Below are 16,417 nucleotides of genomic sequence, written 5' to 3' on the forward strand. Positions count from 1 at the left end.
TGGAATACCGGCACCACAGGTTTATCCACATAGAGATACTCAGCAGTTTTGGATGACAGAACTCTCATACTAAAGCCCAACTGTAAATGTTTCAAAAGAGTTGAATGAAAAACAGTAGTGGAGTTGTTAGACAGGGGTAGATATGTGTCACTGTCACTGAGCTGTCTAATGGCTTCAGATCTATATTGTTCCCTAGTCATCACCACCACTGCTCCTCCCTTATCTGCTTCCTTTATCACTAACCCTTTATTGTCTTTTAATTGCTGTAGAGCCTCTTTCTCTTGCTTTGAGATATTAGTCTTTCTAGATGTTGAGCTATGTTGTTTCAGTTGTATCAATTCCCCCTCTATTACAGCCTGAAAAGTGTCTATAGTAGAGTTTCTTGCATTTACAGGGTAAAAAAACTTATCCCCATATTGTGATGTACTGCATGAAGCTCCATAGGAGCCCATATGCGATTCTGAATACAGCTGTTCTAAAGTTAATGATGCAGATAAATTCTGAAACATAAAAGAAACATGCGGGCAAACATCTTATTCTGCAATTGATTGGTTTTGGTCAGATTCACTCACCATCTCTGATGTCAGTGGGTCATCCACCTGTTCGTCAATTCCCTGTTGAAAATGTTTCCGCAGTAAGAGGTTCCTGACAAACCTGTTGGTGTCCAAAATGGTATTAAAAATATCAAAGTGATAGCTGGGTGAAAAAGATAGACCCCGTGACAACAGAGATAATTCAGAATCAGTCAAAACCTCATCTGTTAAATTAACTACTGAGGTAATGGTTGATAATTCACTATTTATTTATTTTTTCTCTGTGGATATCGCCGATCTCCGTCTTTTCCCCCCTCGCCTTTGCATTTTCTTGCAGTGTCCTGTTTTCTGGTTGTTTGTTTTTTCTTCGGCTGTTGGTAGTATGTTGCAGACAAGGCGTTTTTGACCCCTCGGGGTTAACACTTCCACCGGAAAAAACCTTGTCTGAAGAGATTTGGGGAGTAGATGTTCTTAGAGCTGCAGTAGTGTCAGACAGAGACAAACCATACCCCTCAGCTGTATCTGAGACTTCAGATAAGGAATCCTGGCCTGTTGTAAAATGAAGCCTGGATGGGTGTCCTCCTATCCTTGGTGGACGTCAAATGATGTCCACCCACTCACGCACCTCAACCGCACCCCCTGGGGTATGCAGCGGTGCGATCTGCTACACCTGTGTTCACCAGAGACAGTGAAACAGACCGATTGGTACTGGGCCTCTATGATAGGCCAGGTACCATGTGATCGCTGTGACCAATCAGACATATCAGACTGGATTTTACACCGCTTCCTCAAACTCAATCTGTACAAAACCAAGCTCATAATTTTTCCTCCCCCACGTGCCCCTTCAATCCATCCCCTCATGCCAAGGTGCTGGGTGTAATCCTGGACCCTGAACTCTCCTTTTGGCCCCACATCCTATCAATGTCCAAAGCTTGCTGCCTCAACCTTTGCAACATCTCCAAAATACGCCCCTTCCTAACCAACAATGCTGCAAAACTGCTTGTTCACTCCCTGGCATTCTCTCACCTTGACTACTGCAACTCCCTCCTCATTAGCTTACCTTTACATAGGCTATCCCCCCTTCAGTCCATCATGAATGCTGCTGCCAGATACATTCACCTTACCAACCGCTTAGTGTCTGCTACCCTTCTCTGCCAATCCTTCCACTGGCTGCCGCTCACCCAGCAGATTAAATTCACAGTACTAACAACAACTTACAAAGCAATCCACAACTTTTCCTCAAAATACCAACCTCCCAAGGTCTTGTTCCTCCCAAGACCTCCTGCTCACTATCTCTCTTTTCACCTCCTCTAATGCTTGCCTCCACGACTTCTTCCAGGGGCCTCTCCCATCCTCTGGAACTCCCTACCCCAATCTGTCTGACTCTCTCCTAGTCTGTCCACTTTTAGACGGTCCCTGAAAACCCTTCTCTTCAGGGAAACCTATCACACCTCCACCTAACAACTGTACTTTTATTTTCTGTAAGCTCTAATGAGCAGGGCCCCCTGATTCCTACTGTATTAAATTATATTGTAATGTCTGCCGTTACGTTGTAAAGCACTGCGTAAACTGCTGGTGCTAAATCCTGTATAATAACAATAATTACCAAAAGCAGTTGTAAAACAGGGAAAGTGTGTAATCAAACAAACCTTAGAGTGCATATAAACATAATTATTGGTAACCATTCTAGGATCATGGTGAAAATCTACCTATATGACATACATATTCTCAATCTGTTCCAGAATATGATGGATGTTTTTATTGAGTTGGAGAAAAAAAGTCTATTGCATAACCTGGAGTATATGAAAAACAAATCTGAACATTTTGTTAAAGACTTCAAAAAGAAACTATTGGAATATGAGCAAAACAACCCAGGTATGTGATATTTTGCCAAAAAATAAGATATCAGGAGACAATCTAGATTAGTTTAAGGGAAGTTTAGTTACTTAGTTCAGTCAGTGGGAATTCTTATGGGCTCCAGAAAGGAGATCCACAAAGCATGGGTTATTGATGTAAACCAGTGATTCTCAACCAGGGTGCTATGAGCATGGGACTTAGTTTGTCCTGGATTAGTGTCTCCAGTTGTCATGGTGCAGGCAGTATGGTTGCCAGCACCATAACAACCATTGACGCCCTGGGGCCAGCTTGCCCACACCAAGGCAATACGTGACTCTGATTCAGGGCAGACAGCATGGAGGGCTGCCCCCAGCATTCAGGAGAAGATGGAAATGTGCCTTCTCTAGACCTCCTTCAACTCCCACCCTCTGTTGCGCTGCTGGAGCCAAAAGGTAGGGCTCTGATGTGAAGAGGGGACTGTGTGATTGGGGAGCTATGTGATGGGTGGACTCCGATGTGATGGGGGACTCATGCATAGGGGGACCTTGATGTATAGGAGAGACTCAGACGTCATGAGGGGCTCACATGTATGGGGGCTTTGATGCAATGGGGGACCTCTGATGTAAAGTGGGGACTCTGATGTGAAAGCGAAACCTCAAATGTGTAGGGTGGCTTCTTAATTGAAGTTAATTTAATTAAAGGAGAAGTGCAGTCCAATGCTGCAGCTGTCCTCCCCCTCCCCCCATCTCTAAGACATAGAACCAAGCAATCACATTACCACTAATCGCTCAGTTCTCAGTCTTCACTGAGCAGAGAGCGATGACTGTCACTCACTGGCTGTCTGCTCCAACTGCCCACAACCAATTTATATTGTCTCCACCTGACCCACCTCCAAGCCAGGTTACCTCATTGAACTACAGGACTCCCTATGTTTTGGAGATAAAGAGTAAGCATTGTCGCCCTAGGACAGGAAGTGTGTTATTGGCAGGATCACCAGGTGGGAATTAAGGAAACAAAGCCTATACAAAGAAAATCCCACTACATCTAGACTGGTAAGCTGCAACATACACAGTGTTTGTTCTTAAGTTGCCATTTCCATTGCTTTTGTCAAATGGTTAAAAAAAATAATACAAAAAAGTGCTTTTACACAGAGAACTACTAGTTATTTGTACAGACAACCAAAAGTGAAAAATGGATAATTGATGCATGTGCCTGAGATACAGTGAGTTTTGCAAACCCTCTGAACAGGTGAACAGGTCCTGCAGCGAGTTACTTCAGTTTAGACTTTGCGCTGTCTTCTTTGACCTTAGTATGCTATTATCAAGCCATGGAGAGCCTTGTGGTAACTATATCCACTAGTAACTGAGTTTTGTTGAGAGTTATGTCACTGATTTTATGAACTTTAAAATCATTTGACATTTATGAATGCTTTTGTCTAGTTTCTGCCGACAATACTGTATACATACAGTATATTTCAATTATGAAGGATAGGGCAGGATGCTTGGGAACACACTAAGGTGGGTGAGAACACCCTAAACTCCAAATTTGTCAGAAACAGAACCATAAAATACTAAAAGCAAATTTCATGTCTGAAATTTCCCTAGCAATGAACACACCCATTGGTGACTCAACACAGAAAGTTCCTCATGAAATTAGTTTATCAGTTTTAGGTGGGTTCACCTTTTTTTGCAAACTTTTGAGATTAGATTAATACATGGAAATACTTTAGGCTCCATTCACACTTGTACAACTCCAAAGTTGCATAGACTTTGGAGTGCAACTTTGATATGACTTTGGCTTTTACCAGTGATAATGGACAACTGTTGCATTATTATTCTGACTCTGATTGTTGTGAAGCGACTATCCCTTGTGAGACCTCTATGCCTGACCTGTATAAGATATAATCACTGAGGACAATCAGATAATTTGAACTCACCAAATACCGATTCCATCCACAAGATGCTTTTATTCTGAACATCAGGTTACAGCAGATGACAGGATACAAACAGATGAATAGGTTGTGGTTATTATGTGGTCAAAAGATGATATTGTCTGTAGTTTACAATTCAGAATACATGTGCCCTGCTACATGTGGCTTGTAGCTGCATCCATGACACAGGAAGTACAAACACAGGAAGAATGGTGGAGCATTACATATAAAGGAAGTGTGTCATAACATCAGGGGGAAAAAACATAAGAAACAAGTGCATTACCACAAAAGGTCACTAGATGGCAGCATGTGAATTAAATATAAAAGTCCATAGAAAGTGGTTAGGAAAACAGTCTATATAAATTCTATGCCTGTTGGGGCAGCTCAATTGTATAACATTCAGGTACAATTTTCATACAACTTTTCTTGTACAAAAGGTTTTATTGAAAATATATATCAACAAAAAAAAGAATACAAAACAGTGATGGATACATCGTGAATTAACTGGTATTCTGACGTAACGGTATGATATCAGTATGTAATAATATGATTGCAAACATACATGGATAACTAAAAGTTACAATGCGAAATGTTGTTGCAATACATAACTTTAGATGAAGAAATATATACATACATATATATATACATATACACACATATACATATACATATATACGCACATACATACATATACACACATACATACACATACATATATACACACACCCACATATACATACATACGCATACATACACACATACACATATACACATACACATCTACATACATACACACACATAAAAAAAGCAAAATAAAAATTTATAAAAAACCAGTATTAAATTTTCATACAACTTTTGAGGGCTAACATTGAAGTCTATTGTCCTCAAGTTGTATGAAAGTCAGACCAAAGTAGTGCATGAACTACTTTGAAGTTGCTGCAACTTTAAGTCACACATATATGAATGGTTATCATTGGAAAACATGGGAAACTAATTGTCATGCGACTTTGATGTCCAAAGCTGCATGACAAGTCGCACAAGTGCGAATGGAGCATAAGAGTATTTGATGCTCTTCTTGAAAATATGGCCTGTACTGGAGCTTGGAACCAAAGTTTGAAAATCTTGTGTAAGCAACTTTAAATGGGCATTTCTAAGTTCTTAATAACATAGAGAAATCATCTATAATTAAAGTCATATATACATGTTTTAGAAACCAAATTAAGACTTGTTTTTAATTAAATTTATTTATTTTACTAACATATGTCATATACACCTGCAAAGTTACAGACTTATTTTCTTTAGTTGCAGATGAAGATCAAGGTGAAAAAACACAATTACTTTCAGAAGATTATTCAGAGGTACATAAAATAAATACCACTTCAGCATGAAGATAAAGAAAACCTTCTGTGTGCTGCTCCCCCCACAGCTCCCCAATAGAGCGATGTGCACGAGAGCCTCGGCTGTCCCGGGACTCCCTCTGCTCATTGGCTGAGACAGGAGCGGGAGCCATAGGCTCCCACTGCTGTCAATCACAGCCAGTGAGTCAATGAGGAAAGAGCAGCTCTATGTGTCTTATGGATGCATAGAGCAGGGCTCGGGAGAAAGCACACACCAGTGCCCCTATAGCAAGCGGCTTGCTTTTGGGGGCACTGGTGAAGGGGGAGAAGCCAGGAGTGCTGGCGGGGGACCGGAGAAGAGGAGGATTGCGGCTGTTCTGTGCAAAACCACTCCACAGGGCAGGTAAGTATAACATTTTTCTCTTTTTTTTTTTAGAAGCCGAACCTTCAATACCACCTTCAAGGGCAAAGCATCCAAGGTGGTCACCTTAGGCCCCCACAATAACAAGTGCCTGTATGCAGAGTGGCAACAAGGCTAAACAGTCTAGCACCTGGAATTTTACCACAGTTGAGTAGAGTGATCTTCTTCCTGACAATGCCTGCATTCCCCTGACACTGATGAAGGGGGGCACTGTTCTTCCCACTGATAACAACTAGGCACTATTTCTGCAACTGACAACAAAGATGGGACACTTTTGGGGCATTTTTACCCCCACTTCCCATGAATGCTGGGACATTTTAACTCTTACTGACCACCCACTCTGGGGCAATTTTTATTCCCACTGACTCCAAGGTTTTTTTTTTTTCCTCTCACTGGCCACATATACTGGGGTATTCTTCATCCTGTCCTGTCTCCAGGACTGCAAGTGAAAGGAAATCTTCCCAGTGGGGCAAACCCTGAAATATTTTGACCCTTCCCTACTCCATTAAAATTTTTTTTACCCCAACTTTCATATTCCTGATATGTGCCTGCTGTACCATGTACTTGAATGAAATAGTATCTTGTTCTCTTTGTATTGCTTCCTGGTGTTGCTGCCAGTCCTTTTGCTTTCATATTAAAAACTGGCAACACTAAGCAGGAAAACACACTGTAGTCAGTTCTCTAGCTGTGCTGCCAATTCAGCCTGCTCTCCTCCAATGATCAGACTTGTCTTGACACCCACGCCCAGCCATTCACTGGGAAGCTCAGTGTGCTGTCGCTTCTCCTTCCCCCAGCTCTTATGCAGCTAAGAACTGAGGGAACAGAGGGTATGTTATCACTTATAAAAAAAACAGAAAAAAAGGTATTTATAATGTTTTTAAAAAGAAAAAAAAAAAAAAATATATATATATATATATATATATATACACACACACACAAACATTTTGCCTTTCATTTCTATTTTTAGCTTTTACAAGGTAATTGCTTACAATCACTTTAAGTTCTCAATCTAAAATTATAAAAATGTTAGGTTTACATACATTTTAAAATATTATGCAATACATATGACTTAACATTTGTTACTTCTGTCTTACCCTTTTTTAAGGCATCTGAGGAGTTTTACAATATGAGCAGTGAAGTACATGGGATCTGCCTCATCATAAATAATTTTAACTTTGAAAAGGCAAGACAGAACTCTCCTGAATGTGAAACAATGAAAAACAGAACTGGAACAGAAAAAGATAAAAGTAAGAGTGACAAAAAAATGGACCCATATCTTGACACTTTATTCTAAGAAGTTAAGTTAGATAAATTATTTTGCATAAAAAAGATGAATTATAATAATAATAAAAAAAAACATTTTAAGAAAAGAAATCATGGCAAAATTAATCCATACATCTAAATAGGGTTTCCGCAAGTGTTATTGGGCTCTTAAAGGAACACTGTTAATGGCGTTTGTCATTTCTGACTTCTCCTTTTTAAAATGGAACTTATCTGGCTGTCATCATGACGGTTTGACTTCAGAGCTGTGCTAACCTGGAACAAATATAGAAAATAGTAATTCTGGCATTTTTCTTACACTCATTTTCAGTATGTTTGCTCCAGATCTGTGATTGTAACCTACTTAAGTCTAATGCCGCGTACACACGGTCGGACTTTCCGGCATACTTGGTCCGGCGGACCAGAGTGTGCCGGACAATCCGCCCGTGTGTAGGCGCCGGCGGACTTTTCCGGCGGACTTTTTCCCAAAAGCCCGCCGGACCTAGATTTGAAGAAAGTTTTAAATGTTTCCGCCGCACTCAGTTTCGGGCGGAAAGTCTGCTCGTGTGTGTGCTGGTCCGACGGAAAGCCCGCTCGTGTGTATGCTGGTCCGACGGACCAGATACGACACGAGGGCAGGGTATTGCATCTCACGCTCGCTGCAATAGGAAAAACACATTTTCCTATTGCGGCGAGCGTGGGGCATACCAGGCCCTTAGGTCTGGTATGGATTATAAAGGGAACCCCCTACGCCGAAAAAACGGCGTGGGGTCCCCCCTAAAATCCATACCAGACCCCGATCCGAGCACGCAGCCTGGCCGGTCAGGAAAGGGGGTGGTGACGAGCGAGCGCCCCCCCCCTCCTGAACCGTACCAGGCCGCATGCCCTCAACATGGGGGGTGGGTGCTTTGGGGGAGGGGGGCGCCCTGCGGGGCCCCCCACCCCAAAGCACCTTGTCCCCATGTTGATGAGGACAAGGGCCTCTTCCCGACAACCCTGGCCGTTGGTTGTCGGGGTCTGCGGGCGGGGGCTTATCGGAATCTGGGAGCCCCTTTAATAAGGGGGCCCCCAGATCCCGGCCCCCCACCCTATGTGAATGAGTATGGGGTACATGGTACCCCTACCCATTCACCTAGGGAAAAAGTGTAAGTAATAAAACACACTACACAGGTTTTTAAAATATTTTATTAAACAGCTCCGGGGGGGATCTTCCTCCGGCTTCGGGGGTCCCTCCGCTTCATCTTCTCCCGGCGTCCGGTTGGTTCTTCTCCCGGTGTTCCAGTTCTTCGGCCGGCTCCTCTGCTGTCTTCAGGTAGCTCTCTTGCCAGCAGAGGTCCGGACTCCTGGGCTTCTGGGCTTCTGGGCTTCTTCTCTTCTCTTCTCTTCTCCAGATGTTGACACGACGCTCTCTCCGGCTGGACTGCTCTCCGAGGGCTGCGTTGTGACTTATATAGGCGGAGACCCCGCCCCCTTTTGATGTCACAGTCCCTGGGCATGCTGGGACTGTGACGTTTTAGGGGGCGTGGTCAACATCACCCAGTGACCACGCCCCCTAAAACGTCACAGTCCCAGCATGCCCAGGGACTGTGACATCAAAAGGGGGCGGGGTCTCCGCCTATATAAGTCACAACGCAGCCCTCGGAGAGCAGTCCAGCCGGAGAGAGCGTCGTGTCAACATCTGGAGAAGAGAAGAGAAGAAACCCAGAAGCCCAGAAGCCCAGGAGTCCGGACCTCTGCTGGCAAGAGAGCTACCTGAAGACAGCAGAGGAGCCGGCCGAAGAACTGGAACACCGGGAGAAGAACCAACCGGACGCCGGGAGAAGATGAAGCGGAGGGACCCCCGAAGCCGGAGGAAGATCCCCCCCCGGAGCTGTTTAATAAAATATTTTAAAAACCTGTGTAGTGTGTTTTATTACTTACACTTTTTCCCTAGGTGAATGGGTAGGGGTACCATGTACCCCATACTCATTCACATAGGGTGGGGGGCCGGGATCTGGGGGCCCCCTTATTAAAGGGGCTCCCAGATTCCGATAAGCCCCCGCCCGCAGACCCCGACAACCAACGGCCAGGGTTGTCGGGAAGAGGCCCTTGTCCTCATCAACATGGGGACAAGGTGCTTTGGGGGGGGGGGCCCCGCAGGGCGCCCCCCTCCCCCAAAGCACCCACCCCCCATGTTGAGGGCATGCGGCCTGGTACGGTTCAGGAGGGGGGGGGGGGCGCTCGCTCGTCCCCACCCCCTTTCCTGACCGGCCAGGCTGCGTGCTCGGATCGGGGTCTGGTATGGATTTTAGGGGGGACCCCACGCCGTTTTTTCGGCGTAGGGGGTTCCCTTTATAATCCATACCAGACCTAAGGGCCTGGTATGCCCCGCGAGGGGGCTCGCAAGGTGTCAATCTCGCCGATAAAAGCGGCAAGATTGACATCCTTTTCTAGTCCCGTCGCACCTGAGTCACGTTCAAAATGAACGGACTTGTCCGTGTGTGGGCAAGTCCGTTCATTCTGAAAGTCCGCCGTAACTCCGGCGAAAGTCCGTCGGAAAGACGGGCGGACTTAGCCCGCCGGAAAGTCCGGTCGTGTGTGGGCAAGTCCGTCCGTTTTAAAGTCCGGCGCACCTGGCGGACAAAGTCCGTCGGAAAGTGTGCCGGACCAAGTAGGATAGAAAGTCCGACCGTGTGTGCGCGGCATAACACAGCCAAGCATCTGGCATTTTCAAAAGCAGACCTGTAATGGCAGCCCTATACTTCTCTAATGATAGAGTCACTTTAAGACCATTTCAACATGTTGTATTTCTTGAGAATTATACTTCATATGTGAAATGCATTTTCTGGTCAAACCAGTTGCTAAAATAGAATATTCCAATAGGCACTGTCTAAGTAAAAATGTATCTCAAGGGACTAAGGCAAAAGATAATTGTACAATGGAAGATATGGTCACCCATCCAGGCAGTAGATTTTTATCACAGCTGTCCATATTTAAAGAAGACCACTATGTCATTCTCTACCTGTGCTAATACAGTAGAAGTGGGTGCCAGACAATGATACACATGCACAGATATTGACTCCTAGAGCACCAGCATCAGCCACCTTGGCTATTCTATATCTAAGTGTAGCAAGATCCAAGGCCTCCTTTAGTCTAATGAGAACCTCCAGAGCCAGGAACAGCTGACATCCTTCTGTATAGAGTGGGTTGCAGGGCATAGTGGGTGTAATGTAAGGTAGATTTATGGGCGCCAGACACTTCTTGAATGCAATTTATTTTCTCTTGAACAGAACTGTGGGAGAGAGGGTTTAGGGCCAGGACACCCTTAGGTAGTTGCAATGTCAGTTGACAGACTCCGAGACTTCTACAGGTAGACAGCCATGCAGGGAAAGGCACCCAGCAAGGCACCACATCTGCATGTACAGGAGCGCTGTCTCCTATGGCAACAGTCTTAGAGCAGTTCCTAACACAGATTGTAACAAACTCCTTTACTTTTATACAATCACTTCTTGTAGATTCTCAGACCACTGAGCTCTCAGTCTCTCTCACTAGACTTGCTGATTCACTGCCACTGAATCTCGTGAGCTCTTCTGAATTTCTTTATTTAGTATCTTTCTCAAGCGTCACCCCCGCTTCCCTGCTGGGTCCCTGGCTTGGTACTCCAGATACTCCTCAAGCGTCACCCACTGGCTGGGTCCCTAGCTTGGCACCTGCTGAAGTTTTCGGATTCTTCACCGTCCCCGGTTGGTGAGAACATTGCTCCGTTACTTGCTTCAGCTACTCACTGTGGTCCCTGGTAACAAGATTGTTGGTCCCTTAGTGGCGACAGCTTCCCTCTATCTCGACCACAACAGGTTCTCTGGCCAGCAGAACCGTCACTTCTGGTTGGACTGCAAGCTGCAATCCCAACCCTACACTGGTCTCTTGCTTCTGGATAGGCCCTCAGACAGTCTAGCAGCCAGATGTGCCCGGGATAGGACCAAACTCCGGCCTAGCAGCCCGGGCAGCACAACACACGTCCACCCAGACAGCCGTCCAGGTGGCACAGAACCCTGAACACCTGACCTCACCCAAATAAATAGGCTCTCCCAGCAGACCAAGAGACCCAAGAAGATTCCTGCCCATTGGCTGAGATACCCTATCAATTCCTAATCTGTCCTTGCAATGCCCATGTCTTATCTAATGTCACCAGATACCTGGCCATCTAGTGACAGAAGAGAGAAGTGCAGCAATTCCAGACTTAGGGTGAACGCAATTGATCCCTAACAATTGGCCAACGCCAATACACCTGGCAGGTAAATTTAGGAGCAACCCTGCCTAGACATCAGGGTGCTACATCAGCAAAAATGTATATATCTTAAAAGACCCAGATAACCTCCAAACTGCACAAATAATGGCAGATTATTTCTAAAACAACTGATTTTGACCAATAAAAATTGGATGTTTGTGAGCTCACTAAATTTACATTTAGAACTCAGCCCAGGTTCACATTTGGGCGGTTTGGCATGCAATTTGACATGTTAAATCGCATGCCAAATCCGCGGCTATTGCCAGCAATAGCACCGTCTGAATCGGTGCGGCGCCACACCGATTCCCAAAAGTAGTCCCTGTACTACTTTTGGAGACTTCGGGGGTGATTTCAATAGACATCTGTGCAGGAACCCGCACAGATTTCTCTGAAATTGCTGCTGAAGTCGGACTGACATGCGGGCTTGAAATCGTGAGAGTTCAGCTGAACTTGCATGATTTCAAACCCGCATCAGTGTGAACTTCGGCTTAAAGTGGTTGTAAAGGCTATCAGTTTTTTACCTTAATGCATTCCCTGCATTAAGTTAAAAAGTGCCCCACTAACTGTTTCCCTACACACATCCCTAAAAACGTACCTGCTTCCTTTCATGATCTAGCGCTGTCCCGTCTGCAACTATTCTCCCTTCACTTAGTTTATTCCTGTGAGTAGGGATCAAGGGGCGTGTTCCAGTCACTCTCTGTGTGTCTTTGGGTGCACACAGCCCGGATCAGAAGTGTGCATGTATGGGTGCCTCAAAGAACAGGGCTTGCTATGAGGGCATGCGCAGGAAGAAGGAGCAGACAGCGCTGCCAGGGAACTGCCAAAGAAGAGATGAGGGGCTGTTTTGTGCAATATCATTGCACAGAGCAGGTAAGTATGAACCTCTTTTTTATTCTAATTGAAAAAAAATCCTAACCTATTGAATCACTTTAAAACTGAAGTTTAGTGAATTTAATTTTAAAAAGGCACCAGAGCAAGTACTTACCATGAAGGTCAACTGTCCTGTGGCTAGCCCTAGCAGTTGTCAGTATATGTAGAACATCTTCTGAATGGATGTGAAATTGACGTTGTAAAAATGCTAGTAAGCATGGTTCAGGCCCTGGCATCTCCTTAAATATGCTGAGACCTCACCCACACGACTTGGCAATTGAGAAGAAAGTTGTACAGCACAATACTAAAGTGGAACTCCAGGCAAATGGTTATACCCATAACCTAAACACATAATTGTTTACTGTTTTACCCAACAAAGCGTTTGTCATTTTGGCTGGTTATTCTTGTGATAGACACTGCCTGTCATGAAGATCACGCTTTTGCTTTCTGGGTCAACTACTGCTATCTAGGTCATCTCCCTGTTCATTGGATATACAGTGCCTTGAAAAAGTATTCATACCCCTTGAAATTTTCCACATTTTGTCATGTTACAACCAAAAACGTAAATGTATTTTATTGGGATTAATACAGCGGGGAGCATCGCTAATTTCAAAAAAGTAATTGATAAGCACCTGAACAACCACAACATACAGGGATATACAATGTAATACTGACATATAATCACCTCGCCTACTATGTAACTTACGACATTTGATCAATGCTGCTAAGTCTTGTATCTCCTTGAAGTGGAGAGACCCACATCCACCCACACTATCATTATGGTTTCCTCTCCTCACACAACCTACATGAAAATTACAATAAAACATGGCTCCTATGGAATGCCTTTAACTGCTTCAATACCGGGCGCTTTCACCCCCTTCCTGTCAGGGCCAGTTTTCAGCTTTCAGTGCTGTCACAGTTTGAATGACAATTGCGCGGCCATGCAACGTTGAACCCAAATTAAGTTTTTATCATTTTTTTCACACAAATAGAGCTTTCTTTTGGTGGTATTTAATCACTGCTGGGTTTTTTATTTTTTGCTAAAAAAAAACAAAAAAAGACAGAAAATTATGAAAAAAAAAAATCTTTCTTGGTTTCTGTCAGAAAATTTAGTAAATAAGTAATCTCTCTCCTTCACTGATGTGCGCTGATGAAGCGGCACTGATGGGCACTAATAAGGCGGCACTGAAGGGCACTGATTAGGTGGCACTGATGAGGAGGCACTAATATGCCTCACTGATGGGCACTGATAGGTGGCACTCATGGGCACTGAAAGGCAACACTAATGGGCAGTGATAGGCGGCACTTTTAGGCAGCATTGATCGGCAGCACTGATGAGCACAGATTGGCATTACTTGCTGGGCACTATTGGAGCTGCACTGTAATCAGGGCACTGATGATCAGTGCCCTGATTACTTGTACATGTCTCCTCTGCGAGGTGATGCTGCTGATCGGCTCTCCTCACCTCACACTCTGTCAGTGTGAGGCAAGGAGAGTCGATAAACGGCACTTCCGCATTTACATGTGATTGGCTGTGATTGGATACAGCCAATTACATGGTTAAAGAGCCATGCCGGATCTTCACCTAGACTGGGGTTGCGCCGTGTCGTAGGGGTTTGCAAACATCACGCTGCACGCCCCCGTGGGCGCAAGAGCGGTGACACTGGGGTGACGTCATATGACGTCATCCCAGAATGAGATGAGATTCTGCCCGCCGTCATTTCCCAACACGGCAGGCGGTAGGTGGTTAAATATTCAGATGAAGGAAAAACATTACTCGTAACTAGCAGTTGATTTATGACATTCTGGTTGCTCACTAATTTCTTGTCCCTTACCCCCATTCCCTAACCTACATCCCCCCTTTTCCCTTTTGTTTTCTTTATTTACACATTTTATAAATAAATACTAAGGAAGTTATACGTTATTTTTATTTGTTTATTTATTATTTGTGACATTTGAACTATATTGTTCATTATTGTCCAGTGGCGGAATAATGTCATCCTGCGCATGTGTGTGGGAGTGTTTGTTTAATAGAAGACTGAAAGCAGGCAGGTAAGTGTTTGTTAGTGCAGAACAGACATTGCACATCTCTTCTGCAATAAAGAGTTGCCTGCTCGCAGGTTTTTATTATTTACCTTTAGTTCTGCTTTAATGCCTCTTCCTTGTCTAAGCCTGGGAGTATAGGAAATAAGAAGCAGTAGGTTCAGCCTCATTTGGGAAGAAGAGTAATGCCCCGTACACACGGTCGGATTTTCCGATGGAAAATGTCCGATCGGAGCGTGTTGTCGGAAATTCCGACCGTGTGTGGGCTCCATCGGACATTTTCCATCGGATTTTCCGACACACAAAGTTGGAGAGCAGGAGATAAAATTTTCCGACAACAAAATCCGTTGTCGGAAATTCCAATCGTGTGTACACAAATCCGACGGACAAAGTGCCACGCATGCTCAGAATAAATAAAGAGATGAAAGCTATTGGCCACTGCCCCGTTTATAGTCCCGACGTACATGTTTTACGTCACCGCGTTTAGAACGATCGGATTTTCCGACAACTTTGTGTGACCGTGTGTATGCAAGACAAGTTTGAGCCAACATCCGTCGGAAAAAATCCTAGGATTTTGTTGTCGGAATGTCCGAACAAAGTCCGACCGTGTGTACGCCCTATAAATGTGTGTTTGTGCAAACCTGATCAGCTCAGGAGCAGGTAATGATTAGGGGAAAGGTGTCACCCTCCTGGTGGTGAAAGTTAACCTCTCATGGAGCATATGCCAGGTGACAATGGCTTTGTGTTTGGTCAGACACCAAGAGCCCTGATCTGGACTACGTTAAAACACAGACCTGTGTAACAAGTACTCGAGGTGTAAGGGCTTAATGTGGATTATGGATATATGGCCAGGGGTGTGTGGGATCTCAGACCAGCATCTGTGCACGTGTGGGCTTGGGCATGGAATACTATAGGAATAGCCCTTGAAGCCCAGTTTGTAGGTGGGGCCCCAGCTGCATTATGAGTCAGAGCTGGGCAGCCTGCTTTCACAGAAATGGCAGCCCCAAAGTTTCTCTAACCATACCTTTCATTTAAAGGTATAATCAGAGACCTTTTGACTTTAGCATAGTTGTAATATTTCTTGAGCATTAGCTTCGCACATTTATTTTCCTTGTTGCATAGAGTTGCTATTTAACGCTTAATATACTGTATATTTAAATCCAAAAAACATTTTTGTATTGTTTTACAGTTGTCACTGGAAGAGGAATACAAAAGACATATTTTTTTAGTGACAACCGTTTAAGAGGTAGTTTCCTCTTACATTGTATTAGGCCTCATGTACACTGCTGCTCCTAAACTCACATTTAGGAGCCTTTGCCATTTTGTTTGCTAAAGCCACTAAACTCAACTCAATAAAAGCCTATGTGTCCATTCACAAATAGGCTTTTACCAGAGTTTGGGAGCAGCAGAGTTTAGAGGCAGTTAAAGCTCCTCTCCTGAATGCAGAAGAATCACGTTCAGGAGGAGAGCTTTTGGGTAGGGTGGGACCGATACCACTTTTTTAAGACCGAGTACAAGTACCGATATTTTTTTTAATGTCATATGACAGTGGCACATGTGTCAGTCATTTTTTTTTTTTTTACAATTTTATTTTTTACAAATTTTTTTTTTCATTATTTATTAAAATGTTATATTTTTCTGTTATTTTTTTACAATGATTTCTCTTTTTGGTGGTGGTGGGGGGGGGGGGGGGGTGGACGGTAAAGGTGTTTTTTATTTTATTTTTTTTCCTACAGTTTACTGTAACTTTAAATATTTATTACAGTTTTTCTTTTTTTTTTTTTTTTTTTTATTCTTTTTTTTTTCAGCCCTGTTGGGCGAGGGGCTTTGGTGAGATATCAGGGGTTGTCTAAACAGAACCCTCACATCTCCCCTTTGAAACAGGGAAAGGGACTGAGGGCACAGATTCTCCTGTCCCTT

General features: G+C 44.1%; 1 protein-coding gene across 4 annotated transcripts in view; it reads left to right on the forward strand.

The window, feature by feature from the left end:
• Positions 1 to 16,417, forward strand: part of LOC141146742 (caspase-8-like) — an 85,588-nt gene that overhangs the window by 56,632 nt on the left and 12,539 nt on the right. For all 4 annotated transcript variants that reach the window (XM_073633260.1, XM_073633259.1, XM_073633261.1 and 1 more), the window contains 3 exons: positions 2,276 to 2,408; positions 5,602 to 5,657; positions 7,163 to 7,304. In XM_073633260.1, coding sequence (XP_073489361.1) covers positions 2,276 to 2,408; positions 5,602 to 5,657; positions 7,163 to 7,304 — 331 coding nt within the window. The remainder of the gene's footprint in view (positions 1 to 2,275; positions 2,409 to 5,601; positions 5,658 to 7,162; positions 7,305 to 16,417) is intronic.

This window comes from Aquarana catesbeiana, linkage group LG06 (assembly GCF_042186555.1).
Source record: "Aquarana catesbeiana isolate 2022-GZ linkage group LG06, ASM4218655v1, whole genome shotgun sequence".
Classification (NCBI taxonomy): domain Eukaryota; kingdom Metazoa; phylum Chordata; class Amphibia; order Anura; family Ranidae; genus Aquarana; species Aquarana catesbeiana.